A 27874-nucleotide genomic window follows, 5' to 3' on the forward strand; every position below is an offset into this window, starting at 1 on the left:
TTTACATTTACAAAAGAAAAATTTAAATTTTTTTTAATTTTATTTAAAATTTTATTGAAAAATTTTTTTTCAAAAATTATGTAAAATTATTTATTAATTTTATTAAAATTTTTAATTATAAAAAAATTAAATTTATTTTAATTTAAATAAAAATTTAATTTAATTTAAAATAATTTTTGAAAAAAATATTTTTAAATAGAATTTAAAAAAAAAAATATTTAAATTTTTTAAAAAAATTAAAAATAAAAATTTTTAATTTAAATTTTACTTTAAGAATTTAATTAATTTTATTTTTTTTTAATATTTTTTATATTTTTTTATAAATTGCAAATATCTTTAGAAAAAAAAAATTAAGGAGATTTAAAATTAAATTATTTCATCAAAAATTTTGCAATTCCTTACCAAAAAAAAATTTTCTTTCAATTTTCTCATATTCATAAATTATTCGAAAAATTACCTAAAAAAAAATTTTTAAGAAAAAAAAATTTATTAAAAAAATTCGAAAATTTTTCATCATCATTAACGTTTTTCTCTTTTATTTCTTTTTTTTTATAAGTACAATTTTCACATTCTTAAACTTAATTGCTTAAAAAAAATTATTTTAATATACACAAAATTGGAATGTTTTCAATTAATTATTATCTTTTTTTATTTCCTACACATAATTTTTATAATAATTAATTTTATTACAAAAAATAATGCTAACAATTGTTTCACAGAATCTTATTTTTTATACAATTCAAATAAATGTTTCACAATACATATTTTCAACTTAAAACAAAAATCCTACATGTTTAACATAATTTTTTATGCTAGTCTTTTTTCATTTCTCTTTTTTCGTACAATAATTAATTTTTTTAATATTAATTAATAATAATTGGACAAAATACGATTTTTTTACAAGTCCTTTGCTTGTCGTCGAAAAAAATAAGTTTACTGCTGACTTGACTTATGTCAATAAATGAAACGCGAAATGGGCGAAAAATAAGTACTGCTTCCTTAGTTCTATCTATTAAAATGAGATTTTGCTACGTAATGAATATTTGTACCTTTAAGTTTTTTTTAAGTACATAAATGAGTTATTTTTTGTCGTTTGTCGCTTAATTTTAAATTAAATGTTAATATTGCTTGAGAAAAAAAAAATGAAAAAAATTGAAATTAATGAAGGAAGAACTGGAATGTTCGTTTTCGCTTAAATTTTAAATAATAATAATTTTTTAATTAAATTTTAAATAATAAATGGCAGCAAAGGAATGTCTCTTTTCATTCATTCTTAATGAATATTTTTTTTAAATTTAACATTTTTTAATTTAATTTAATTTTTTATAATAATAATTATTATTTATAATAAATTAATACACAAAAATTGCAACGGAATGTTTTTTTCTGTCTTAGTTACTGATCTACAGCATACAAAAATACGATTTTTTTTACAAGTTCATAACTTTTTTTTTTTTTTTAATACGAAACTATTTCCTCTTTTCGTTCCATGCCGCCGTTCCCGTTCAACGTGTCTCGTTTGCAGTTTTTTCCATCGTCCAGATCGTCGTCATCCGAATCTGAAGCGGAGCTTGTTTCGTGTTCACATTCGTTCTCTTGACTCGAAATCATGACACTACTGCTGCTCGTCATGGCGTTTAGGCGATTTGCGTCGTCGACACTCTTCGATCGCATCCGCTTCCGTTCCTGCATACGTTTCAGTTGTTTCAGGCAGACTTCGGGGTTGCTTTCGAGCGTCGAGTGTTGACTAGAGGGCGGATGGCTGTATTCCGAGGTGTTTTCTTCGTCAGACATGAGAATTTGCCGCGAACTCTTTAATACTGCGATGAGGGAGGAGGAATGTTTGTAGCGACGACGAATTGGAAGGCGGGCGACACTGAAATGGAAAATTGAAAAAAATTATTAGTTTTTGTTAAAAATTAGAAAATTTTAATAATTTTGCTCAAAAAGTGAAAAAATAAAATTTTTTATAAATATGTATAATTAATTTTAAAAATATTTTTTTTTTATTTTCTTCTTAAAATATTAAAATTGTTTAATTTATATTTTTCAATGAAAATACTAAAATTAATATTTATAATTTAAATTAATCAAAAAAAATAAGTTTCAAATTTAAAAAATGCGAACCTTAAAAAATTAAAAAAAAAATTTTAATTAAAATTTAAAAAAAAAAAATTTTAAATAATTTTTAAAATTAAAAAAATTAGAAAAATATTAAAAATTTTTAAATAAAAATGAATAAAAATAAATAAAAAAAATTATTCATTAAATATTTTAATGTTTTAATTTTTTAAATTTTGTTTAAATTTTCCAAAATTAAAATAATTTATTTAATTCTTTTAAAATATTTTTTAAAAAATTAAAAAAATTTTAAATAAAAAAAAAAAATTTAAAAAAACTGAAAAAGAAATTAGTTATTTAAACAAAATTTAAAAAAAATTTTTGAAATTAGTTAATTTTTAATTTTAATTTTTTTTTTTTAAAGCAAAATTTGAAGTTTTCATATATTTAGTATAAATTTTTCCAAATAAAATTTTTAGAGTTGAAAAATTTTTTTTTTAAATGAAATTTTTTAAATATTAAATGATTATCGTAATATTTTAAAAAATTATAAAATATTTATTAAATAAATAAATATTAATATTCAATTAATTTTAAAAATAAATAAAAAAAATGAACGAAATTTAAATTTAAAAAAAATAAATTTCATCAAAAATAAAATATTTAAATTAATTTTATTTAAAAAATTCAGTTTCAATTTTAAAATATAAAAAAAATTTTAATTATAAAATTTAAAATTTTTAATTTTAAAATTTAAAAAAATATTTTTGAAAATAAATTAAAATTTTTCATAAATTTAGATTAATTTTTTCCAGATTGAAAATTAATTTGCTTATACAAAATTTTAAATAATTTTTTAAAATACTTTTAATTATTCATTAAATAAAATTTTAAATTAAAAGTTCAATTTAGAAAAAAAAAATAATTTTAAATCTCATCAAAATTTTGAAATTTTGTAGAAAAAAAAAAAATATTGAAAAATTTTTGGTTAAAAAAATAAAAAAAAATAAAAATTAACTCTTACCTCTTTCTCCGCAACACATACGAGTCATAAGTGTCTTCTCCCTCCTCATCGGTCCAACTGTCATTACATTGCTCATCCTTGTGATGATAATGAGATTCGAGTCTTGATTGGCTGTGTCTCCCGCTGCTCGAGCGACTAAAATTCTTGGCACCGTCGGGACTCTCCGTGACACTTATGAAGCTCCTTTTCTTCCCGCTGTACTTTTGCTGTACGTCAATCGAGTTGCCATTCTCCCGACTTTTATCCGTAATAAATTCCTGAACTTTTTTCTCGAGTCTTTCCAAATTATCTCCGTCGCTACATTCCCTCGTATCGAGTCTCTCGTTACTATTCATCAAATCATTCAAGAGATCGGGGCTCGAACAGGCATCGCGATAAACACTTACGCCGCTGTTTGTCATGGAAACGTTGCCATTCATCAGGGAAGGAGTTGCCGGGCGATCTTCTTCTTCCTCATTTTCTTGGAGTTTTTTATCAACTTCGTCTTTTTCCGTCGTTGGAGCTTCATTAATGGGCTTAATATAGGCAATTGTCGTTTTTTGCGTGGATTCGTCTTCGTACAAGCACATTGTGATGCGTCGTCCCGTCGTTGTTGTCGATTTCGCAGGTAATCCATGCACAGGACTGCTTGCATCAGTTTCACTCACATCCATGGCATCCGTTTGGGTTTCCGTACTAACGAGTACTTTTGTGTCATTTGGTTCGCTATGAGTCTTTCGATCACGTGAGGGGCTGGATTTTGGGGTGTAAAAGCCTGTTCCGCTGCCTGTGCGACGATGACGAAGCTTTTTTGTGCGATGCGAGCCGTTTGTCGTGATTACGACGGATTTTGGGGGCGCCACTGACGACGGAGAGTCGATTTGAGCATACAATTTGGAGGTTTTGGGAGAAGTTACGGCAACTGGAGCGACCGGAGATAAGGGCGAAGGCGTACTTGTCGAGTCCTGCGTCACGAGATTCGACACGGGAAGTTGCGTTTGCGACGCACACTTTCTCCGATGACGTTCATGAGCATTTTTTATCGGATTTACGATCCGCTTGTATTGTTTCTTGAACCCCGGAAGGTTTTTCTCACGTTCCGCAATTTCCCTTTCCCGCTGTTCGAGCTTCATAAAAAGTTGGTTCGCCATCGCAAGTCGATTTTCGTAAATTTCGCGCACTTCTTTCGCATGTTTCCACTCATCTTCGCGTTTTTTGATCAAATCTTGCTCGTATTTGTGGATATTTGAGCTGTTACTTGCCATCGTAAGCATATGACCTCGAACCTCCTCACGCCATCGTTTTTGCCTTTCGAAATATTCCTCGGTTGTGATGTCACTTTGTTCCAACAACTCCGTTCCCGCGATTTCCAAATGGTTCAAGATGATTTTGAACGAGGGACGATTTCGTGGCTTCGGTTTCCAACAAAGTTCAATGAGAAGTTTGAAGCCTGGCGGACTTGTCGTTGGAATTGGCAAATGAAGTGAATTATTTCCGACGCCCCAAATTATCGCCGAGGAGTCAACGTCTTTGTACGGGACTTCGCATGTCATGAGTTCCCATAGAACGACGCCGTATGACCAAATATCGACTTTTTCCGAACAAGGTTCGTTTCGGATGACTTCGGGCGCCATCCAGGCAACTGTTCCGGCGAAACTCATTTTTGTACTGATTTCGTTCCATTCGCGACTTGTGCCGAAATCGCTGATTTTTACAATTTCTTCTTTGCCAATCAGGATGCTGTGAAAGAAATTTTAAGTTAATTTTTTTTTTTTAATGAAAAATGAAAAAAAACTTACTTTGGCGACTTCAGATCTCGATGAATAATTTTGTGTTGGTGAAGGTATTGCATGCCTTGCGCTATTTGTTTGGCCCATGTAACGAATCTGATTGGAGGTACAATGTCATCTTCTTTGATAATTTCGTGCAGAGGTCCGTAAGGACAATATTCCATAATAATACAAAAAACTGGCGATTGGGTACAAACACCCCTGAAATTTAAAAAAAAAATAAAATTTTTAGTAAAAAAATCTTTAAAAATTTTTTAAATTAAATAGAAAAAAAAATAATTTTTGAATAAATTTAATTTTATTAAAATTATCAAAACTTTTATTTTATTTTGAAATATTAAATATATTAAAAATTTAATTTAATTTTTTTAAATTAATTTAATTTTTTTAAATTTTTTAAACTAATTTAAAATTTTAAAGTATCTAAACAAATTCGTCTTTTAAGAGTTTTTCAAAATAAAAAAAAAATAAAATTTAAAAAATTAAAAAGTAGGTTAAAAAATTATTTTTGACTTTACTTTTCATATACTTTTGTATAATTTAATATTTTATCGAAAAAAAATTAAATTTATTTATTTAATTTAATTTAATTATTTTGAAAATTAATATAAATTAAAATTAAATTTAAAAATTATTTTTTTTTATTTTTTGATTATTTTCTTAAAAATTAAATAAATTATAATTTAATTTTTGAGAAAAGTATTTTTTTATGATCTCTTCAATAAAACAAAAATAATTAAATTAAAAAATATTCAAATAATAAAAAAATTTAAAAATCTTGTAAGGAAAAATATTGAATTAATTATTTTAATTTAATTAAATTATTTTAAAAATAAATTTAAAATAAATTTTTAAAAAATTAATAAAATTTATTTTTTTTTAAATTTTTCTTAAATTATTTCTTTATTATTTCTTAATTTTTTTTTAAATTAATTTAAAAAAATAAATTTAAAAAAATTAAAAAAAATAAAATTAAAAAATATAAAAAATTATATAAAAAAATTTAAAAAATAAATTAAAAAAATTTTTGAATAAATTTTTAAAAATAAAAATTAAATTTTAACAAAAAAAAATTCTGAAAATATTTTTTGAGAAATTTTGAATTAAAATTTTTAATGAAAAAAAATAATTAAAACGAAAAATTCGAAATTTAAAATTTTTTTAAAAAATTTCTTGAATTTCAGTTAAAAATTAATAAAAAAAAATTAAACAAAAAATACTCACTTAAACTTAACAATATTCTCATGGTCCAACTTCCTCAAATGCTTAATTTCCGTCTCTTTGACGTCCCGAACTTTTTTCACAGCAACCATTTCCCCGCGCAACTTGCCGCTAAACACAGCGCCTTGCGCTCCCGATCCCAACCATTCGAGATCTGTGATAATTTCGAAGGGAATCTCCCAATCGTCGCCCGTTCGTCGCATTTGCGGATCCATCATGTGCGATTTCCCGATCAGCGACAGCACGGGTCTCATACATCCGAAAATTCCCTCCATCCAGGGTCGACCACTGAGCGAAGGACCTCCCGGATGCCAACGATTCGAACACGGGATGCCTTGCTCGACACTGCTGTCGGATTGTGTTTTGGTTTGCGCGACGCCATTCATCGCAGCGCAATTCTGGTTGATGGGATTGAGACTCGGAACGCCCGAATGATGGATGGAAAGTACGCTGAAAAGATAAAAATTTGGAGAAAAAATTAAAAATTTTGTTACAATGACGTCGATTAAAAAAAAAGTTTGATAAGCACGCGACGAACCATCAGTTTTGCGGTCAGATTTTTTTTACGCGTATCATAATTTTTGATGATAAGAAATTTTTTTTTGCCACTTGATTCACTGTAAATACGAAATTTGTTATCATAGACATTCCATGCCTCCGTATAAAATATTTTCATGAACATCATTATTTATTTATTTTTTAGATAAATCGTGTTTCCTTATCTCCCAAAGTGCAAATAAACAGTCGATATTTCCAAGAAAATTGAAGAATTTCATCAGACGAGACATTCCGATGTGCATGTGAGGCTCCGCAATTCTGCTTCGAACGACAAAAATGGGCACAGTATTTGATCAGAAGTAGAAAACATGATACAACATGAGCATTTTTCGTACATGTGAAGAAGTTTTTTTTTACACAAAGCTCGAAAGCTTCACGGAACGAATGCATGGTACGACGCGTTGTTAGTCCAAAAGTCAAACAGAAATCCAGTTGTTTAAATATTTGACAAACGAATGATCTCTTTTTACTGTTTTTTTGTTATTTTTTCGTCTTCCGAGATGTGTTTTTGTTATGAAAATTGCGTGTTTTAATTTTTTATGAATTTTATTGGAGGCTCGTTTCAATTGATTCATTAAGTAGAATTTTGACAAATTTTTAAAAATAATATTAAAAATTATGAAATTTTAATTTTTTTAAAATTTTATTAAATTAAATTAAATTTTATAATTATTAATTTTATTAAAGAAAAAAATTTATTAATTAAAATTTAATTTGATTAAAATATTTAAAAAAAAAAGAAAATTAAATATTAATAATAAAAAAAATTATTTAAAATAAATTTAATTTTTTTAATTTTTATTATTATTTTTAATGAATTTTCAACAAGTTTTATTGAAAAATTATCTAAAACATGAAATTATTTTTATTAAATATTTAAATTTTTGAATTTTATTTTACGTTGAAAAATCAAAGATTATTAATTAAAAAATTAATTTTTAAAATTAAATTAATTAATCGAAAAAAAATAAATTAAATTTAATTCACAAAAAAAAATAATTAAACTAATTTATTTATTTATTTATTTTTAAATTAATTAAAAATTGTCTTAAATTTTTTTTTAAGTTAAAATGTTAACCAATCATTTAAATATTTAATTCAAGATAATTTTATTTTAAAATTTAAACATTTTTGATATTTTTAGTTTTAAATAGCTAAAAAAATTATGAAAATAATTTAAAATTTTTATTTTTTAAAAATTTGTATTTTTTATTAAAAAAAAATAAAATTGATTGAATTTTTTTTAATCCTTTAAAAATTAATAAAAAATTCCTTAAAACATAGGAAATTTTCAAATAAATTTCGAAAAAATGGAAAAATAAAAAAAACAATTTTTTTTTTAATAAAAAATTGTCTTAAATATAATTTTAAATTTATTTAATTTTTTTAAAATATTCATGAACATTAATTTTAAAATATTTTTTTTTTAATTTTTTTATATTACTTTAAAATATAAAAATTTATGAAAATAATTTAAAATTTTAATTTTTTTTAATTTAAAAAATTAATTAAATGTTTAATATTTTTTTATCCTTCAATAATTAATAATAAATTTGAATATAACGTCTTAAGAAAAATTTTAATTAAATTTCAAAAAAAATAATAAAAATTAAAAAAAAAATTTTTTAAATTTTTAAAGAATTTTGTCAAAGAAAAGAAAATTATTTAAAATTTTCCTTTAAAATCCTTGAAAAAAATTAAATTTTTCAAGAAATCCTCGAAAATCTCCAAATAGAACGCAAATCGCAAAAACCATTCTGGAAAATGCCAATCTTAGGTTTTTCCCTCTATTTTATAACAATAAACAAATAAAACACGCAAATCACGTCCCATCAGCCAACTTTTCGCACCGACAACAACACGATTACATGATCACGTCTCAACTCGCAAGAAAATTCATTATTTAGAAGAAATGCACCGACTTACGTCACAAGCAGAAAAATTCCCCTTCAACAACTTGTTTTATCCAATAGCAAAATAAATAATAATCTCTCTCTGCTGCCAAGTAGTAACACTGAGATCTTACACGAGCAACCCCAATCGAAAAACTAACTTTGACATTGTTGGTAATTTAACTAGTTTGTGATAAATATTGAGATCGTTTCGTAAATTTTTAGTGTTGAAATTTTTTTTTATCACAAAATAAACTTCCCTTTGACGCAGATTAGAATTTTTTTTAAAAAAATAAAGAAAAATTGTGATTTTTTCGCACGTGCGATTAAAATTTATTTGATAGAAAATTTTTTACGTCATAATTTCTCAGAATTTTAAAAAAAATCACAAGGAAGTCAAAGATTAAAAAAAAGCCTTCGCGTCAATGAAAAAATAGATAAAATTAGCAGGAAAGACACTTCCAAGCAATAAAGATAATTTTTTTTACTCAGAAAAAATTATTATTATGTAAAAAAAAATTTTTTTTTTCTTATCCAAAAGGAAGAATTGCGAAAAAAATTAGGTTAGCGATATTTCTGGAAGCAACATCGGTCGATCAAAGTAGAAAAACAACAACAACCACGTATGGAGACGTCATCGTACCAATCAACACTCAATTTCAAGGTGCTTTCAGAATGCTTGTCAGACACAAACACCTCTCTCTCCGTCGTCGTATGTCGCCGTGAACGTGGTTAAAATCATAAATAAATAACAATAAAATTATTTTTTTCATTTTAACCGAGAATCTAATCTCTCGCTACTCCGAATCGACTTCTACTACCGTTTTTTGCGTAGCCCGAGTGTATTGACATCGATCGTCGTCGTCGTCGCGCACGTCAAAAGGTGTGTGACACTCACCCATTTGGTCCAATTGTTTGCGCAGAGATATTTTCTGCGACGGGAACTTTATCTGGAGGCTCACGAAAAGCGAAGAACGACGTGAAAAATACCATTTTTTTACGATTTTTATGATTTTTTGCTAAATTTTAATTTTTTTCTTCTTAATTTTAATGATTTTTTGGACAGATTTGCACATAAAATTTTTTATCCCATTCGAATTTTTTTCTTTTGTATTTTTTTTTTCTACGTGTGTGCGATTTATTTCACAACTACCTTTACGTATGAATTTTATTTATTTAATAAATATTTTTTTTTTCTTTTATTTTTTTGCAGGTTTTAACATTTTTTTTACGATTTTTGGGATTTTTAGAGGTACAGATGCATTTTTGAGCTTAAATTTTAGTAGAGATGGGTGAAAATTTCGAACATTTAATTTTCTATCGATAAATTTATTTATTTTTTTACTACAAAATGACCGTCAAATTACGCGTTTCACTACCAACTAACCACTCAGTTGTTTACCTACACGTTTCCAGTGCCTATTTTTGTAGAGTAGGTTTTTACTTCTTTTGTGTGTGGTTGGCTTAAAGCAAGCTCTGTGAAGTGTGATGATCGTTACTTATTCGAACAAGGTGAGAATTTGCCATGGAGCTCAGGTGAGTGAATTTTTAATATTTTTTTTTTTAAATTTTTTCATTAAAATAAATTTTTTTGATTTAAATTATGAAAAATTTAATTTTTTAATTTTTTAGAATTAAATAAATTTTTTAAAAAAATTTTAATAATTTTTTTTTGGCAAAAATTCACCTGTAAAAATTTTTTTTTTATTAATTTAAATTTATTTATTTTTAAAAAAATATTTTTTAAAATAATTTTTAATTTTTTTTAAATTTTTTTATTAAAAAATAATTTTTAAAAATTAATTTTCACCTGTTCATCAAAAAATTCGGGGTTCCCATGTCGCGAAGTCATTTATATGCTCGTTACTTGCTTGCTAAAGCACTAACACATCGCAATCGACTCAGACAAAGCATGTTGCGTTCACATGCGACATACACATTTACATCGGGTAAACAAGAATAACTCGCGTCGCGTGTACAGTACTCAAATTTTAACACTTTTAAAGGCACTCAGTTGGATTTTTATGTGATTAAATTTTTTCCGTATGCATAAAAGTCACAAAAACCATGATTTCTCGTGAAATTTATGACTTTTTAATTTTTTTACAGGTTTAACGGATCTACCTTCGCTCGATCAATGGATGAAAAAATTATCGTCTTGATATCCGGTCAAGCTTTGTCTTCTTTAAAATATTCTTTCCTCTACAGATGTTCCATTGTTGAGACATAATTTTTTTTTTAATTAGTACGAAGGGTGAATTCTTAATTAAAAAAAAAATATCAGTAACATATTTCGGGTGTTTGTTTGCGTTGAAGTCGTACACGACGGGACGGGACTCAATGTCAAATATTTATCATTCATGTTTTATTTTTAATATTTGCGTGAAGTTATTAAAAGGTACTTTTTTGAAATGAAAGGAAAAGGGTGAATATTAATTAAATTTATTTTTTGCAAATGCATTTTTTGGATTAATTTTGTAGCGATGCATGCGAAAATTTATGGTTTAGTGTCAAAAGCGCGCCATAAAGGTTTTAAAAGGGTAACTTTTTTCTTGAAAAATTGGAAAAAAGAAGATAATTTTAACAAAAAAAATATTTTTTGTTATAAAAAATTGAGAAAAATGAAGTCAATAATTTTAATTTATTAAATTTTTAATTGAAAAAAATAATTTTAATAATTATTATTAATATTTAATTAATTTAAAAATTTAAATTAGAAATTAAAAAAAAATATTTTTATCAATAATACGTTATTTTTTTAATTTATATTAATAATGAGTCTTGTAAAAAAAATAAAATTAATCAAAAAAAAGAAAAATAATAAATGATACCTATAAATATTTTAAAAATTAAAATAATTATTTAATAAAATTTTTAAATTTATAATATAAAAAATTTTTAATAATTTTTAAATTAATTTATCTCGTAAAATTTAAATTTAATTAATTTTTTATCCATTTTTAATTAATTTAAAATATTTTATATCAAATTATTATTTTTTTAAATTAACTAAATAATGCTATAATTAAAATCTTTAAATATTTTTAAAATTTTATTTATTTTTTTTAATTTACAATTTTGTATCAATTTATATTAATTAAAAATTATTTTAAGAAAATTTTTGACACGTGTAACAAAATTCATACAAATAATGTTATTATACTAATTTTTCTCAAAAAAAGTTAAAATCTTTTCCTTATTTTATATAAGTTTTCAATTAGCAAAGATTAACAAACATTAAAAAGTCACGTTTACACGTCTCTTTAGATAATTCTTGCCAAGCAACAAAATTTCCATTGATAAGCGTTATTAACGTCATTAATTCATTAATAATTATTTATCATAACGGACAAAACAACATCCTTTTTAAGTGAAAAAAATTACAGGAAATTTGAAAAGATATGAAAAAATGTGACGTTAATTCGAAATTTTATGTTATTTAAAAATTTTTAATTTTTATTATTTTTCGAGAATTAAAAAAATAATTATTTATTTATTTGAAAATTTTAATACTTAAAATTTAATTATTAATTTTATAAATAATTATAATTAATTATTTTTAATTAATTAATTGCAAAAAAAAATAAATATTTTTTTTTAAATTCTCATTAAAAATAATTAATTTGAATTTTTTATTTATTATTTTAATTTAATTTTAATATTTTAATAAAAATATTTAATAATTAACTTTTAATTAATTTTTTATTTAATTGTATTTCAAATTTTTAATTTTAATAATTATTTTTTTTTTATTAAATTATTATTAATTATTTTTTTAAAATTTATTTTTTAAAAAAAAAAAAAATTTTTTTTCTATTTTTTTTTAAAGAAATTCTTTCGAGTCAATCAGTAACTGCGTCAAAAAGAAACAAAAAAATTAAAAAATCTGTCAATGAAAAAATAAACTCATCTTTCGTCGTTCATTGTTAGAATCTTGCAAGTTTATTAATAGAAATTATCGTGACGTCTGTTGTTTATCGCTCTGTTTTGCCATGTTTTGTGCGTGAACCGATGAAAAATCAAACATTTAATTGCCGCTTCTGCTTTTCCCTATCGATTTGTGTTAATGTCTTAGAGCAACAACACTTTTTGATTCATTTTCCGCACACAGACACACTCGGAAATTTATTAAGACACTTCGTCACTCTTCTAGATCTGCACACACGATCAGTTGTAGTTTTTGTATTCAGTAATAAAGTCTTTTTTTTTTCATTTCTTGGCAATTTGTCATTTTTTCTAATTGATCTGAAGTGCAATTTATTGTGAAAATTCGAATTAATTCATTTTTCACCTCTTTGGTTAGTACAAAAAAATTATTTTGAATCATAAATCATCGCGAGTGATTGTCAAAACAAGAAAAAAAACAAAAATTTGGGAAGCAATGAACTTTTCTTCTAATAAATTTGTCGAAAAATTAGACGAAACGGTGCCAAAACATAAGCACAGGTGCCAAAAGACGCGTGTCGCGTAACACAAAGTAAAGAAAAAATTAATTTCCGACTGAGCGGAAGTGAAAAGTGACCCAAATATTGCTTTTTTCGCTGCATTTCCCATTTTTTAAGGGACTTACGTAATGCTACTGTGCACAAAAATTGATGCATTGATGCAATAAAGAAAGAAAGAAAAATTGACGCTGTCGTCATTGTCGCGAAAATTCATCTCTCAGAGAGTATTTTTTTGAATGAGTGCGCCATTAAAACGAGATCTATTTGTAGAAAACATCAACAACAAAAAAAAAAGTGAAAAAAAAAATTGTTATTATTTATTTTCTTGTGTTTTAGATATTTTGCGAAAAAAAAACGAGAATTGTGCAAGAAATACATTAAAAATGCCGGAAGCACTGATAAAAGGCATGATGGATCTCTCGGCGAACGATGCAGACACGGAAACGATTGTTCTCCCGGCGGAGGAGAAATGGGGCTTTCGGCTAACGGGCGGATCGGAATTTTCGATGCCTGTTACGGTGTTTCAAGTGAGTTTTAATTTTTTTTTATTGATTTTTTTTATTGAAAATTTGCTAGATTCAACGACGGTATTTTTTGTGTTTGATTGACGTGACATCAATATTTTTGTCTTGAATTGTGACTTACAATGTATTAGTAGGAATTTTGTTCAGAAAGCGGATTGGCGCCTCATTAAAATTTTTGAGAAGTGATTTAAAAAAAAAAATTAGGAGAAAAAATTTTTTTGTTTTGTCATGAAAAAATAAAAAAAAATTTAATTTATTCTTTTGGAGAGAAAATTTCGATAAAAAATTTTTTAAAAAAATAAATAAAAATTTAATTAATTTTTTTTTTATTGAAATAAAAAGCTTCAAGCTTAAAAATTAATTTTTTTTTATTAAAAATTGCATGAATTTGTAATTTTATTTTTAAGTCGTTAAAATTGTTTTGAAAGATATAAATTTTAAAACTTACTAAAAATCTTCGAAATTAGAGAAAATTTTACTTAATTTAATTAAATTTCATTATATAATTAATTAATAATTATTTACAATTAATATTAATTCAATTTAAATTATGGAGCATAAGTTTGAAAAATGCTCCAATTTAGATTTTTTTTTGTATTTTTTTATTAAAAAATATTTTTTTTTTATAAAAAATTAAATATTTTCTTAAAATTTTTCATATAATTTTGCCGCTTAAAAATTTTTTTTTTCGTTTTAGAAAATAAAAAATTATTTACATTAAAATAAATTTAATAAAGAATTTAAATTTAATAGAAAAATAATTAAATATCAAAAATTTATTAATAATTATTAATTTTAATTTTTTTGTATGTTTTAATAAAAAAAATATATAATTTTTTTAATTATTTATTTAATTTTTTGTAATTTTATTTTGTTTAATAGAATTTAATTTTTTTATTTAAATTTTATTAATTAACAATTTTTTTATTATATTTAAGAATTTATTTTAGTAAAATTTTTTAATTAAAAATTTTTTTAAAAATTTTATATTTATTGGAAAAAAATAAAAAATAAATATTAATTAAATTTTAATTTTATTTTTTTACTTTTTATTTATTTTTATTATGATTTTTTTTTATTTATTTATTTTTATTTATTTAAATTTATTTTTAATAATATACAAAAAAATTTTAAAATTTAAATTAAAATCTCATCAAATTCGACATTTTTTCGACAATTTTCCAATATTTAAAGATTTTTATCGATTTTTCTAAATAATTTCACATAAAAATCCTGTAAAAACCTCCCACAATTCTCTTTCAAGTGTAAACAAATATTTTCAAATTAGTCGCATTGTCTTCTAATTTTATATTTTTTTTTTTTAATTTTTTTTTTTTGCAACAACACATTTGCTAACAACAACTGTAACGTCTCTCATCAAACAGTCCATTAGTAGCCCATCAATGAACGTATCCAAAAACCTCACAAAAAATCTACATGAACGTGAATTTTTGCCAACTTATCACTTTTCACGAAAAATTTTGATCTCTCGATAGAAAAACAGAACATCATTATTAGCATGTGTCGTAAAATTCACTCAAAATTCTATTCTGCAGCAAAAAAAAAGGGTGTCGCGCCGTGCGTCTCGCGTGAATGTAATTAACTAACAAGAAATTCCTTTTGACAGAATTTTTTATTTCAAAACTAAAATTTTTAACAATGAGCACGAAAAAAAAATTTTTTTTTTCAATTGAGGGCCTTTTTTCCGTCACTGCGAGTAAAATTAATTTCTCTTTCGTTGTTCATTTTTCGTGAAAAAAAAGGAACAATGATTTTTTTACATCTTTACTCAAATTTAAATATTTTTGCCATAGTATTCAAGAAATATTTCACGTAAAAACAAGTCGCGAGCTTAGTTCAAGAAAATTCGTTAGCAACAGCAAAAAGTGTGTTTTAATTGAATTTTTGTTAATTTTTTTGATTTTTGATGTGAATTTTCTTCAATATTTAAATTAATAATTTATTGGCTTTTAATTTTTAAATGTTTCATGTGACAAATTGAAGAAATTAGTTAGAAAGCTTAAAATTAAAAAAAAATAAATTTGACCTAATTTAACCTTCAATTGCAATAAAAAATTAAAATTTTCCATTAAAAAATAAAAAAAAAATTTTTGGTCGATTTTTTTAAAGAATTTTAGTGTAACGACCTTCAAAAAAAAAATAAAAAGAAATTTTTTTGTGAGGAAAATTGTTTCGTGAATCACTTGAGTGACACATAGATAAATATTTTATGAAAGTTAATAAATTTTCTGCAGCGCAAAATTGTTGGATCATTACCGAAAATACGAAAAATACGTTCGCCGCATGTTTTCGAAAAGTTTTCTCATTAAGACGGCACAATGTGTTGCTCTATAAATAGTTTACGTGAAGAGTTTCCAATTTTCCTCTCGTGATTTCTCGCGTTTTTTATTTAAATTTATTTTTTTTAACTGCACGTTTCTTTCTTTTTTCCATCTTTTTTCTGTGACACGATTCAAATAACAAAAAAAAAATAGAAAAAACACAAACAGACAATTTTTTGTTGAGAATGGCCGATAACAATAACAATAGTAGTCTCGTTGAGTCAATCTTGAATGCACCTGTCGCTAAAACACTTGACTTTCAAAGTGCTAATTTGCAAGCTAGCAAGATAGTTGAATCTAGCCAAATTTCCCAATCGTCAAGCAGCTCAATTAAAATTTCTTCTTCTTCCTCAACAAAAATTTCGTCGTCGTCTTCGGTAAAAAAATCCGTATCGGAATCCACTTCAACCATGTCGTCGTCATCCGTACAGGTAAAAGAGGGAAGTCGGGCTGAAAGTGTGGGCATTAAATTAGGTGATTCTATTATTAGGATTAACGGCATACCGACTGCGGGCATGTCACTCAACGAGGCACAACGGGCACTTGAATATGCGGGAGATGATTTGCGATTGACCCTTTCCAAGTAAGTTTTTTAATTAAAATTTTTATAATTTTTTTTTAAATAATTTTTTACATTTTTCTGAAATTTTGAAGGAATTTATTTTATTTTTTATTTAAAATTTTAAATTAATTTTTGTAATTAATTATTTTTTTTTAATTTTAAATTTTAATTTTTTTTAAAAAATTTTATTATAAAAAAATTTATAAATTCAACTAAAAATTTATTTATTTCTAAATAAATTTATTTTTTTAATATTAAGTAAAAAATTTCAGTAGTTTCAAATTTTTATGATTTTTTAAAAAATAATTTTTAACCAAATTTATATGCAAAAAAAAATTATTCTTACAAACTAAAAAAAAACTATTAAAAAAAAATAAAAATTTATTTAAAATACATTTGAACAAAAATTTTAAATTTTTTCTCCATAATTTAGATTTTTATAAATTTTTTTTTAATTTATTTTTATAAAATTTTTAATTATTTTTCTAAAATTTGAAGAAATTTTTGCAAAAAAAAATTATTTAATTTTTTTTTTAATTTTAAAATTTTAAAAATTTTTTAATTTTTTTTTTAATTTATTTTTTTTTTTTTTTTTTTTTTTTTTTTTTTTTTTTTTATAAAGCTCGAATAATTAAAAATCTTAAATAAATCTTAAAAATATTTTAGCTTTATTTTGAATATAAAAATAAATTTTATATGAAAAAAATAAAATAGGTACTCTTGTAAATTTAAAAAAAAAAATAAAAAAAATATTAAAATTTTCAGAAAAAATAATTTTCAATAATTTAATAAAAAAATTTTGTAAAAAAATTTTTTTTATTAATTTTCATCAAAATTTGTATTGTTGGAATAATTTTTTTTATTTGAATAATTTTTTTCTTTTTTTTTTTGGTTTTTGTTTAAATTTTTAGTAAATTTAATATTAAAATTTTCAGTTTCTTAATTTTTTTTATTTTTTTTTTAATTATTTTTTTTAATATTTTTTACCCTAAAAATTTTTAAAAAATTTATGAAAATATTTTTCATGGAAATTTTTCTTAAAAAAAAAATTTTTTTTTTTTGAATTTTTCAGCTTTGATGACGATGACAACGATTCCCCGCCAAAAGAGATGCGCGAAGTAATTCTTGCAGGTAAAATTAAATTGCCGACACCGCCTCCTCCAGAGACACCCATTGTAATTGAAAAACCTGTTTTAAAGCGTGGTATGCCGTGACTACATTGTCATCCGTTTTTTGTCATTAACAAAAATTTTTTTTTCTCTTTTTCCGCATTTTTCTTCCGAAACTTTTCCGATTGAATCTCCACGTGCATCGCAAACTTCGTGCAGTCGTAAATCCCGAGAAACAAAAGCAATGTTGGCATCCCGTTATGTGGCATTCGCCTCCGTTACCGAATCAAGTCGAAGATTTCGGTAATGACAAGCCACACGGGCGCATTGTGCGGAATGTCAGGTCAGTATTTTTTTTGTGTTGCATGCGAATTTTTCCTCTTAATGTTTCTCATTAATTAAAGACGTTTCTTGACGGAATGCAAAGACCCGGAAGAGCGCCAACGTATAATTGAACGAATGTTTCTCGCTTTGCCGGCAGCCAGCAAACAAAAGGAAGATGATCCGGAGGAAGAGGAGTTGGAACGTCAAAAATTGGCGGAATTACGTCGTTTGTCTCTTGCGATGCGTGGAGAAATTCAAGAAGATTAAAAAAAAGTCGTCTTTCTAACAAATTTCATTACTAACAAAAAAATTTTTCCCAAAAAGAAATTTTTATTCTGAAAATTATTTCCTGACCAATTTTTATTAAATGTTAACTTTTGTATATTTATTTGCCCCGAAAATCCAATAAAGTGCCCACAAAGTATTGAAATGCCTCAAATAGGAAAATCAAAATATTTTTTTAATTATCTGGCTTTTGAAAATTGATTAAATAGTTTTGTCCAAAATTAAAAAAAAAAATATATTAATTTATAAAAAAAATATTTTTTTATATAAATTTCAAATTTCAATTTAATTAAAAAGAAAAAAAATTAAATATTGGATCGAAAATTAAAAAAAAAAAAAAAAATAAAAAATTATTAAAAAATAATTTAAAATATTTTTTAAATAATTTAAATTTTTTTTTTAATTTTTTGAATTTAATTTTAAAAACTTTAATTAAGAATTATTTTTGAATATTTTTAAAAATCAAAAATATTTTTTAATTTAAATTTATTGAATAAAAAAATATTTTAATATTTTTAAAAATTAAAAAAAAATTTTTTAATTTTTTTTTAAATAAATTTTAATTATTTTTAATTTATTTTTAAATTTATTATTTTTTTTTTTTTTTGAAATTTTATTCCAATATTTTATTTTTTTTTTTTCAAATTAAATTTTAAAAAAAAATTTTTATAAAAATTTTTTTAGAATTTAAAAAAAATATATTAATTTTTAATTTTTAAAAATTAAAAAAAATATTAATTTCTCAAAAATTTTTCTTGATTCGAAATTTGGACAAAACTATCAAATTTTACTTTAAAAAAAATTCAAATTTTTTTTTTATTAAATTTAGAGCCAATCGACACCCAACTCCGCAACATGCAGAAAAAACTCGCCGCTATCTCAAACATCCCCTCCGTCATTCAAATGGCAATCGAGGAAGTTGCCAAGGTCCTCGAGAAATTCATACCTCCCGAACCGGAAGTTGAGGAACCCTCCGAGGATGAATCTGACTATGCAGTTACTGTTGAAAGCCTTTTCGACGAATCTGAGGTAATGGATGTCATTTCGCAAGCAGATTGGGACGAAGAGGAGCAAATAGAATCCGCCGAAGAAGATGCTGAACCCGAAATTTCGGAGGAAGAAAGACAAAGAATCGCAAAATTGCAAAGGGTAAAAATAAAATTTAATTTTTTTTTTTAATTTTTAATGAAAAAAATAATTTTAGGTTGAAAAATTGGAAAAATCATGGCCATGGGGCGATCAAGCAAAACCCGTGCACAAAATATCGAACTACACGTTGAGCTCAAGTCATGATATCATCGAGAAACGGTAAAAAAAATATTTTTTATTCAAGAATTTCTTTAAAAAATTTTTAAAATTCAATTTTAGGATCAAACAACTCAACCAATCGGAAGTACTTTCATTGTACAAGAAAAAAGGAACTCCATCTTAAGCTTGAAATTGCATCAATTTTTACTTATTTTACGTTTTTTTCCGTTTTCATAGAAATTTCAATAAAAATACTTCAAATAAAATTCTTACCTTTTGCCGATAAGTTCTTCATTGTTCATCGTCGGTAAATTTGTGTCAACTTCCTCTTCTGTTTCAGCTCCATTCATCGCCAATTCCTCCATGGAACTCACAATTTTGAAGTCTTCATTGAGAATTTCTTTGCTTTTGTGTCTCTCCAAAGTTCCGCTCAATGGATGCATTTTAAAAAATTTTTTATTTTATTTTTTTTCACTCAGAAACACTTTTTTAATGACTTTTTGTATTGTTATTGCACCACATTTGAAGCAATAAATTTCGTCGACGACGACGACAAACACGACGCCATTTATTTTCCTTTTACGGACGCCTTTTACAACAATCGAATGTAAATTCTAGCCTTTTTTAGCACAATCGACGCACTTTTGTGAAAGAAAACAATTGGCTCGATATTGCACTTTTCCTGGTTGGTTTGTTTTTAATTTTTTTTCTTTATCAGAATTTGCTTTGTTTTGCAATGGCAATTAATTTATTATTTAATTTTGCTTGTGTTACTTAACAATTATTTTATTAGACTTTTGCATTTATGAGATCATTTGCGTTTTGAAATAGATTTTTTAATTTAGGAGATTAACTATCAGCAAGTACTTTTTATGGGGTTTCCTGAAATAAGAAAAAAATGGAAATTAGGTTAGATTATTTGTTTGAAAATAAGAAAAATTTTATCAAAAATGACCAAAGTTGTATTTTTCTCTTCTGATTTGAGATTTTTTATGATTTTAATTAAATTTTATGTTTTTTTTCTTTCAATAAAAATTAAATAAAAATATAAAATAAAAAATATTTAAATAAAATATTTAAAAAAATTCAAAAATTGAAAAAAAAATTAAAATAAATTTAAAAATTTTAAAAACTAAAAAAAAAATAAAAAAATTTGAAAAAAATTTAAAAAATTTAAAAATTTTAAAAAAATTTTTTAAAAATAAAAAAATTAAATCATTTAAAAGACAATTTAAAAAAAAATTAAAATAATTTTTAAAATTTAAAAAAATTAAAAAAAAAAATTAAAAAAAAATTAAAATCTAAAAAATAGATTTTTTGTCTGTAAAAATTTCAAAAAATTAAAAAAAAAATTTTAAAGGAAAATATTTTAAAATAATTTTAAAAATAAAAAAAAAAAAAAAAAAAATTTAAAAAAATTTAAAAAATTTGAAAAATAATTTTAAAAATCTTTGAAAAAAAATTTAAAAATTTAAAAATTTAAAAAAAATTAAAAAAAAAAAATTTAAAAAAATTAAAAACGAAATTTTAAAATAATTTTAATTTATTAATTTAACTTTAAAAATAAAAAAAAATTAAAAATTAAAACAAATTTAAAAATTATTTTAAAAGACAATTTAAAATAATTTTTTATATAAAAAAAAATAATAATTATTTTTAAAAATATTTTTTTTAAATAAAAAAATATAATAAAAAAGTTTAAAAAAAATTGTTCCTTCAAAAATATGATTTTTTTTTAAATTTCATTTAAATCAACTTTTTTGCTCCAAATAATCATCAAACCTCCCGTGAATGCAAAAAAAAAACAATTTTAATGCATTTAATATCCCGCAGCTCTCATAACAGCTTCACACTTTCGCAAAAAAAATCCTCTTATGAATTGCGCATTTAATATCTTTAACTCACAAGCACACGTGAAAGTCCCTTGGAGGTCATTAAAGTTCGATAAAGTACATTGTCAAGCACAATATTGCCGTAAAACTCGTAAAACACGCTCGAAAAATTGGCAATGACACTAACCGGGCTCCTCATTTTCTGTTTGAACTGTGCACTGAACACATATTTGTGTAAAAAATAATAAAAATCTCTTTTGTGTAAGGCTTCTCGTGATATTTTTTTGGCAACAATTCACAATTTTTTCTGTATTTGTACACAAAAAATGCTCACATCTCCGAAAAATCGATTCGATCTTCTTAAAAAAAATTTTTTTCTTGAATAATTTTTTTTTAAATAGAGAAATTGTTACAAAATCAGTTACGTCGCTCAGTAAAAACGTCAGAATTTTCCATGTGAGCTATAAATAACTCGAAAACAACAAAAAAAAATCATTCACTAAACTCGTGTAAGGATCTGTCATTAATTCTATTCCGTTTGTAATTCAATGTAACCCCATATGCAATGCGTTTCTTCATAAATTTCACCACTGCGCATGTCCTTTTTTTTCTATATTTGTTATAGGATTGTTTTCATATCCATTTCAAGATTTCAACACATCTAATGGACATGTACGTCGTGCGTTCAAACAATGGTTCCATTGATTTTTATTTATTTATGTCAATTTTCTTCCATTTTTTTTAATATTCTTTCACTTTTTTTCATTTTTTTCACAAAATAAATATTTAAAAATACAATTTATCACTTAATTCATCTCCATGCAAAAATAAATCCAAAATATTTTTGTACCTGTCATGCCTTTTTATTTAGATTTATCACTCACAAAATTTTTTTCTTTCAGAATTTAAATAAAATTTAAAAAAAAAATATCAAAAAAGGGAAAAAATCACTTTAGAATCGTAAAAATGCACACGAAAAATTGCATATTTTATTTTTTTATAGTCTTTCTTGTCGGGTTTTGTTCCGTATCGCACGCAAAAATCAATATGTAGCAGGACTTCTGGCACCACAAAATTTACCTGCCGTCTTTTTAACTTTTTTTTCTTATCCCTTTTATGCGTTATTCTTTTATTTATATAATAATGTGAAGGTGTAAGTACCTAACTTTGCATATGAATCAACAACATTAAATACGAAAACTGGTTTTTATGCGTTTGTTATTCAATTTCGAGAATATTTGTATCACTTTTTTATTTTTTTTTTAATTTTTACCTTTTATAAATTAATTTTTTATAATTTTTTTTATTATTTTTTAGGTTTTTGTTTGATTTTTTTGAATTATTTTCACTTTTAACGGAGATAAATCCAGAATAAAATGATTTCGAAGCGTCAAGTCTCGACTTCCAGTCACAAGAATCGCGTAAGGTTGACTGACTGAACGATATTCGAAACATATAATGCTAAACACCTTCTTTTTTCCACTTGTACAACAATATTTTTGTGTCTATTCCAGTCCGATGTTAACACACATACATGCACACATATCAACAATGGGTAAGAGCGAAATGCGGAAAGAAAGAACAAAATGGAATGAGAAAAATGGTAAAAAAAACATCATGCGTGTGTACGTTGAATATTTTTTATCTAATAAGAATCGCGTGAATTAGGGGTGAGCAAAGCTTTTTTTTCTCAATTTTGATATTTTTTCATAATTCATCATTTTGATGTTGATTTGGCGCGATTTTGTTACTAAATAAACAACAACAAGACAAAGTTTATTCAAATTTCCGCGCTCCCAAGATAAATAAAAGTTAGAGACGAAGGGTGATGAGCATTTTCCAACCCTCCTAAAACTTTCTGGGAATGTAATAAATGATCAACAAACAAATTTTCCTGTTTTTACGACGGTCGCTGTATCGGCGTCTTTTTTGTCATTGGTTGAAAATGACGATTTTACAGAGGAAAAGTATCGCGCAAGTCCTGGAAAGGATTTCTGTCTGAGGCTTATGTATTTTTGTTACATAACGTGACAACGGATCCGCATCTGACGTCACTCATGAAAACAAATAACATTCCGGGAAATAATTTATGAGGTTTTTAAACGGTTGTTTCCTTCGTGTTGTTGAGTTTTATTTAAATTGCTTGAAAAAATAATAAAAAAAAAAAATAAATTAATAAAAGTCTTTAAAATATTTTTTTTTAATGTTTAATAAAATTTCTTTGAAATTAAATATAAGTTAAAAATTAAATTTCAATCAAATTATTTTAATGATTTTATAATTTTAAAAAATTAAATAAAAATAAAATAAATAATTTTTATAAAAATATTAATTATTAAAATATGACATTTCTTTTTTTTATTTAAATAATAATAAAAAAAATAATTTTAATTAATTTATATTAAAAATTAATATTTTTTTAATGTTCAATATTTTTTATAAATTAAATAATTAATAATTTTTTTGATAAATTAAAATACTTAAATGATAAATTAATTAATTATAATTTTTGAAAATAAATATTTTAAATAATTTAAAAATTAAAATAAAAATAAATTTATCAATTTTTTAAATATTTTTTTTTAATTTTTAAAATCAATTAATTTTATTTAATTTTACTTTAAATAATAATTTAATGCATTAAAAATAATTTAATATATACCTAATTATTTTAATTAAATAATTTTTAATTATAAAATATTTTATAAAAAAAATATTAAAAAATTTTTATTTTATTTTAAATTTAAAATTTTTTTTCAAATTATTTATGGATTAATAAAATAAATTAAAAATAAATTTGGTAATAAAAAATTAATGAACAAATATATATTTACAAAAAAAAATATTAAAAAAATAATTCTCACCAAATATTTTTATTTAATTTTAAAAAATTATTTTTAAATTTATTATTAATAATTAAATAAACTTTTATTAATTATTTTATTTTTTATTAAAATTAAATCTTGAAAAAATCAAGAAATTATCAAACCATAACAAAACCTCGTTCAAACAAAAAAAAAATGGGTTACCTACAGTCCATCTGAGTAAATAAATGTTATAAAACATGATCATGAGTCATCCCAATGGAACCTGTTAAGAATGTTATGTTCAACGATCACTTGTCTTCTTCTTCTTCCATTATCTCTAACATATACAAACAACTGACTTCCATACGTAATATTAAGTGAATCAAGTGAAAAAGGTACAAAAAAAGACAAAGTTACGAAAGAGGAATTATCACATTACGTACATGACGATACATGTTATGAGCGGCTTATTTAGATGGGGAACGACAAAAAAATCACGATGTAAAGGTAAATAAATACTATTAAAATGTGTTCAAAAATGGTCAACAACATTAGAAGTGTTTTTTTTTTCGGGAGACAATAACAATCAAAATAATGAGGAGAACACGTGTTTGCTACTAAAAGACATTCATTTCTTGTTTTCAGGAGTTTCTTTAGTTTTTGTATTCTTATTTTAATTCGCAAATTTTTTTGCGTCTTAGTTTTAAAATTTTTAAAAAATAAAATTATTTGAAGGAATTTTTGTAAATATTTTATTTCTTTAATTAATTTTTAAAGAAATTTTCAAAGTTTTTTCAAAAATTTATTAAATATAAAATTTAAAAAAAAAATTTAAATTAAAAAAAAATATATGAAATTCAAGCAAAATTTTTTAAATTAATTTAATTATTATTTTATTAAAATTTTTAAAATTATGATCATAAAAATTTTTCAACAAAAATTTATGTATTTCCATAAATACTTAAAAATTAAATTAATCAAAGGTAAATTTCATAAATTAAAAAAAAAATTAAAATTAAATTAAATAAATTATTTATAAATTATTTTTTAATTTTAATTTTTTTTTTTGTAATAAAAAAGTGTTAAAGTTAAAAAAAAATAAAAAAAAATTATTAAAATAAATTATTAAATTAAAATATTTTATTTAATTTAATTTTTTTTAATTTATGAAATTTACCTTTTATCTTGACTTAAAAACATGAAAATATCATGAACAAAAATTTCTCACAAGCTTCCTATTAAAATTATAAGAATAATTTTTCAATCAATCAAAAATTTATGAAACTTGCTATACGATTTTTACGACATCTAATATTGAAGTAATAAGTGTCAATAACAGTAAAAGTCAGGTTTGAATTACAGCTTCATTACAAAAATTGACTAAAATATTAATAAATTATCTTTTCTATGATGCAAGTTTTCATAAAACTTCAATAGTTTCTTTTAAAAATTTTCTATTCAAAGCTTCTATAAAAGTTATGTTTGAAATTTAATCTATCCAATATTGAAGTTCTGAATGTTTACCGATAATATGTGACAAGAATCAAGAAAGAGAGTTAAAAAAAAAGTAAAAAAAAAATATTTAGTGTGAAGTTAACGCCTGATTCTTCTATTTAAAACTTGACTTTGTAATCAAAATCCAAATTAAAAATTGAAATTAAATTGAAAAAAATAAAAAATGTGAAACGATATAAAAATAAAGAAACATCACTTGATATTAGCATTTCATCGAAAAATAAATAGCATGAGATTTTTTGATGGTTTTGTGTTAGTTAGGCCTAAAGTAGTCGAAAAAACTTAAATTAAAAATTCTGGAACGAGCTGCAAGTTTTTTCTTAAAACTAATCTTTGGCATCTTGATGTCATTAATATCACAGGTTGAATTAAAGATACTGATACAACGATTTAAAGTAGAATTTGCTTCAAAGTTAGTTTTAGACCTCTTTTCAAGAAAAGAACGTTGCCTTCTGAGATTTTGGTTGAATTCGATTGCTTCATTGACATGACCAAAGTAAATTTTATCATTTAACACATCATTAGCTTCAATAATTTGTTCATCTCAGATCTTCAAGTTGAAAATTTCTCCATTTTTGCTGCTTTTCATTGAAAAAACTTGTAAATTGTCACAAATTTCACACTCACAGTCGAAAAAAATATAAAACTAAAACGAAAGATAAATAAAAACAAACTAATAATAATTATGCAATTCTTCGCCTGCCCATCCAAACAACGCAGCTACAAATGTAAAAAACAGAGAAATAATAAAGAACGATTAACATAATAAAAAATACCTGTTTCTCGAACCGCATTCTAGTTCTCTCCAAATTTTTGTGATATTTTTTTTTCACTTCGCCTCTTTCTTTTTTACCTAAACTCGTTTAGTGCTGAATGGGGCTTTGACACAACCAGATCTTCATCATGGATACGAATATTCCGACGACGCCATCAACGCCTTCTGCTCCGGGCTTCGATTTTTTAGATTTCTTACAAAATCCATGGTTTCTTGGCATCGCAGGATCCGTCGGCGGCGTTCTTGTTTTAACCGCAATTCACTTTTTCATCAAGGGAAAATCTTTTACAAACCCAATTAAAGCCGATAAGCAAGTCGTTGTTATAACCGGAAATTCGAGTCGTGGCAAAGAAGTTGTTCGAGAGCTTGCGACGCGTGGCGCCACAATTTACATCGGCACAACTGACGTCGAAAAGTGCGAAAATTTCGTCAAAGAAGTTCAAAACTCGACTAAAAATAAAAATATTTTCGTTAAAAAATTAAATTTGGGATCTCACGTTTCCATCCGGGAATTTGTCGACTCCTTTTTGGCGGAACAGCAACGTTTGGATGTCCTCATTCACGACGAAAGTGTCTTGAAATGGGCAAAAACCAAAACTGAGGACGGCTTGGAGTTACATTTTGGCGTAAATCACGTCGGACAATTCGTGTTGACGAATTTGTTGTTGGAAACACTCAAAAAATCCGCTCCAGCTCGCGTTTTAGTCGTTTCAAACATCCTTTATCACTGCGGCGCGATCAACAAAGAAGATTTGAACAGCGAAAAATCCTACAGCTTCCATAAGGCATATCCCCAAAGCAAACTTGCCAACTTACTTTTTGTTCGGGAACTTTCTCGACGACTTGAGGAAAGCGATGTTACCGTAAATGCCGTTTATCCGGGATTGGTTCAACCTGAAATTGAAGGAATTGCCGGAAAAATTGGAGATTACGTTATAAAGTGAGATTTTTTATTTAAAAAAAAAAATTTTTTTCTTACCTAAAATTTTTTTCTTCGCAGTTTGATCCTCAAACCTTACTTTTGGACATTTTTCAAGACACCCACAGCGGGCGCCCAAACAATTTTATATGGAGCATTGGAGCCAGAGTTGAAAAATACCACAGGGAAATACCTTCAAGAGTGTTCCGTGAAAGATTTGTGCGAAAAATCGGCGAGTTGTGACCTTGCAAAGTACTTATGGGATGAAACGGAGAAAATTGTAGCGGCAAATCAAGCTGCTTAAAAGATTTTTAGTTGTTAGAAATTTAATTTTAGTGAAGAATTTCTTATCAGTGCCACAAAAATACTCAAAAATAACGTAAAATTAAGGGTTTTCAGTTCAATTAACGTCTTATCTGTAAGAAAAAATAGAAAAATTAAGGAAATAAAGTTCAAATTTTCATGAATTTGATTTTTTTAAGTCGTTGTCATATTAAAAAATTGCCAAACCTGCTAATTCAGTTATTCAAACAGCGCCATCTCTTGTAATTTTTGTGAACTAAATTTATTTTTTCGATTTTACGGTTAAAAATATTTTTTAAAAATTAATATTAGTTAAGAAACCTTCAAATTTTCGCGTTTTTTCTCTTAAAATATTTTTT

At 24.1% G+C, this 27874-nt stretch overlaps 3 protein-coding genes across 12 annotated transcripts; 2 read left to right on the top strand and 1 right to left on the bottom strand.

Annotated features, from left to right (window-relative positions):
- Positions 1-708: 708 nt before the first annotated feature.
- Positions 709-19931, bottom strand: LOC134829340 (mitogen-activated protein kinase kinase kinase 13-B). 2 transcript variants are annotated; one of them, XM_063842379.1, is made up of 5 exons: positions 19638-19931; positions 6079-6525; positions 4864-5055; positions 3086-4804; positions 709-1876 (listed from the first exon to the last, which is right to left on the bottom strand). In XM_063842379.1, the coding sequence occupies exons 1-5, from the start codon at positions 19805-19807 to the stop codon at positions 1459-1461; spliced, it is 2946 nt and encodes a 981-aa protein (XP_063698449.1). In that variant the 5' UTR covers positions 19808-19931; the 3' UTR covers positions 709-1458. The 2 variants fall into 2 exon arrangements, with proteins under 2 accessions (XP_063698449.1, XP_063698450.1); XM_063842380.1 differs by lacking the exon at positions 19638-19931 and adding an exon at positions 9424-9889.
- Positions 12709-19610, top strand: LOC134829940 (PDZ and LIM domain protein 7-like). Of its 9 annotated transcripts, XM_063843245.1 has the most exons (7): positions 12709-12823; positions 13307-13497; positions 16268-16419; positions 17471-17529; positions 18946-19265; positions 19321-19424; positions 19485-19610. In XM_063843245.1, the coding sequence occupies exons 2-7, from the start codon at positions 13354-13356 to the stop codon at positions 19546-19548; spliced, it is 843 nt and encodes a 280-aa protein (XP_063699315.1). In that variant the 5' UTR covers positions 12709-12823; positions 13307-13353; the 3' UTR covers positions 19549-19610. The 9 variants fall into 9 exon arrangements, with proteins under 9 accessions (XP_063699315.1, XP_063699320.1, XP_063699319.1 ...); XM_063843250.1 differs by lacking the exons at positions 18946-19265; positions 19321-19424; positions 19485-19610 and adding exons at positions 17727-17850; positions 17912-18284 and having other exon boundaries at positions 17471-17601; XM_063843249.1 differs by lacking the exon at positions 12709-12823 and having other exon boundaries at positions 13362-13497; positions 16327-16419.
- Positions 19932-26421: 6490 nt separating the features above from the next.
- LOC134829139 (retinol dehydrogenase 12-like) lies at positions 26422-27516 on the top strand. Its single transcript, XM_063842135.1, has 2 exons — positions 26422-27233; positions 27294-27516. Exons 1-2 carry the CDS (start codon positions 26422-26424, stop codon positions 27514-27516), a joined length of 1035 nt encoding a protein of 344 aa, XP_063698205.1.
- The last annotated feature ends 358 nt before the right edge of the window (positions 27517-27874 follow it).

Source organism: Culicoides brevitarsis, chromosome 2 (assembly GCF_036172545.1).
Source record: "Culicoides brevitarsis isolate CSIRO-B50_1 chromosome 2, AGI_CSIRO_Cbre_v1, whole genome shotgun sequence".
NCBI classification, from domain to species: Eukaryota; Metazoa; Arthropoda; class Insecta; order Diptera; family Ceratopogonidae; genus Culicoides; species Culicoides brevitarsis.

Coding starts and splice junctions, on each gene's coding strand:
- LOC134829940 (XM_063843241.1), top strand. CDS start 16,022: ATGGCCGATAACAATAACAATAGTAGTCTCGTTGAGTCAATCTTGAAT. Junction 17,530..18,945: donor GCGCGAAGTAATTCTTGCAG/GTAAAATTAAAT, acceptor TATTAAATTTAG/AGCCAATCGACACCCAACTC. Junction 19,266..19,320: donor GAATCGCAAAATTGCAAAGG/GTAAAAATAAAA, acceptor AAATAATTTTAG/GTTGAAAAATTGGAAAAATC.
- LOC134829340 (XM_063842379.1), bottom strand. CDS start 19,807: ATGCATCCATTGAGCGGAACTTTGGAGAGACACAAAAGCAAAGAAATT. Junction 6,526..19,637: donor GAAGAACTTATCGGCAAAAG/GTAAGAATTTTA, acceptor TTATCTTTTCAG/CGTACTTTCCATCCATCATT. Junction 1,877..3,085: donor TATGTGTTGCGGAGAAAGAG/GTAAGAGTTAAT, acceptor TTTCCATTTCAG/TGTCGCCCGCCTTCCAATTC.
- LOC134829139 (XM_063842135.1), top strand. CDS start 26,422: ATGGATACGAATATTCCGACGACGCCATCAACGCCTTCTGCTCCGGGC. Junction 27,234..27,293: donor ATTGGAGATTACGTTATAAA/GTGAGATTTTTT, acceptor TTTTCTTCGCAG/TTTGATCCTCAAACCTTACT.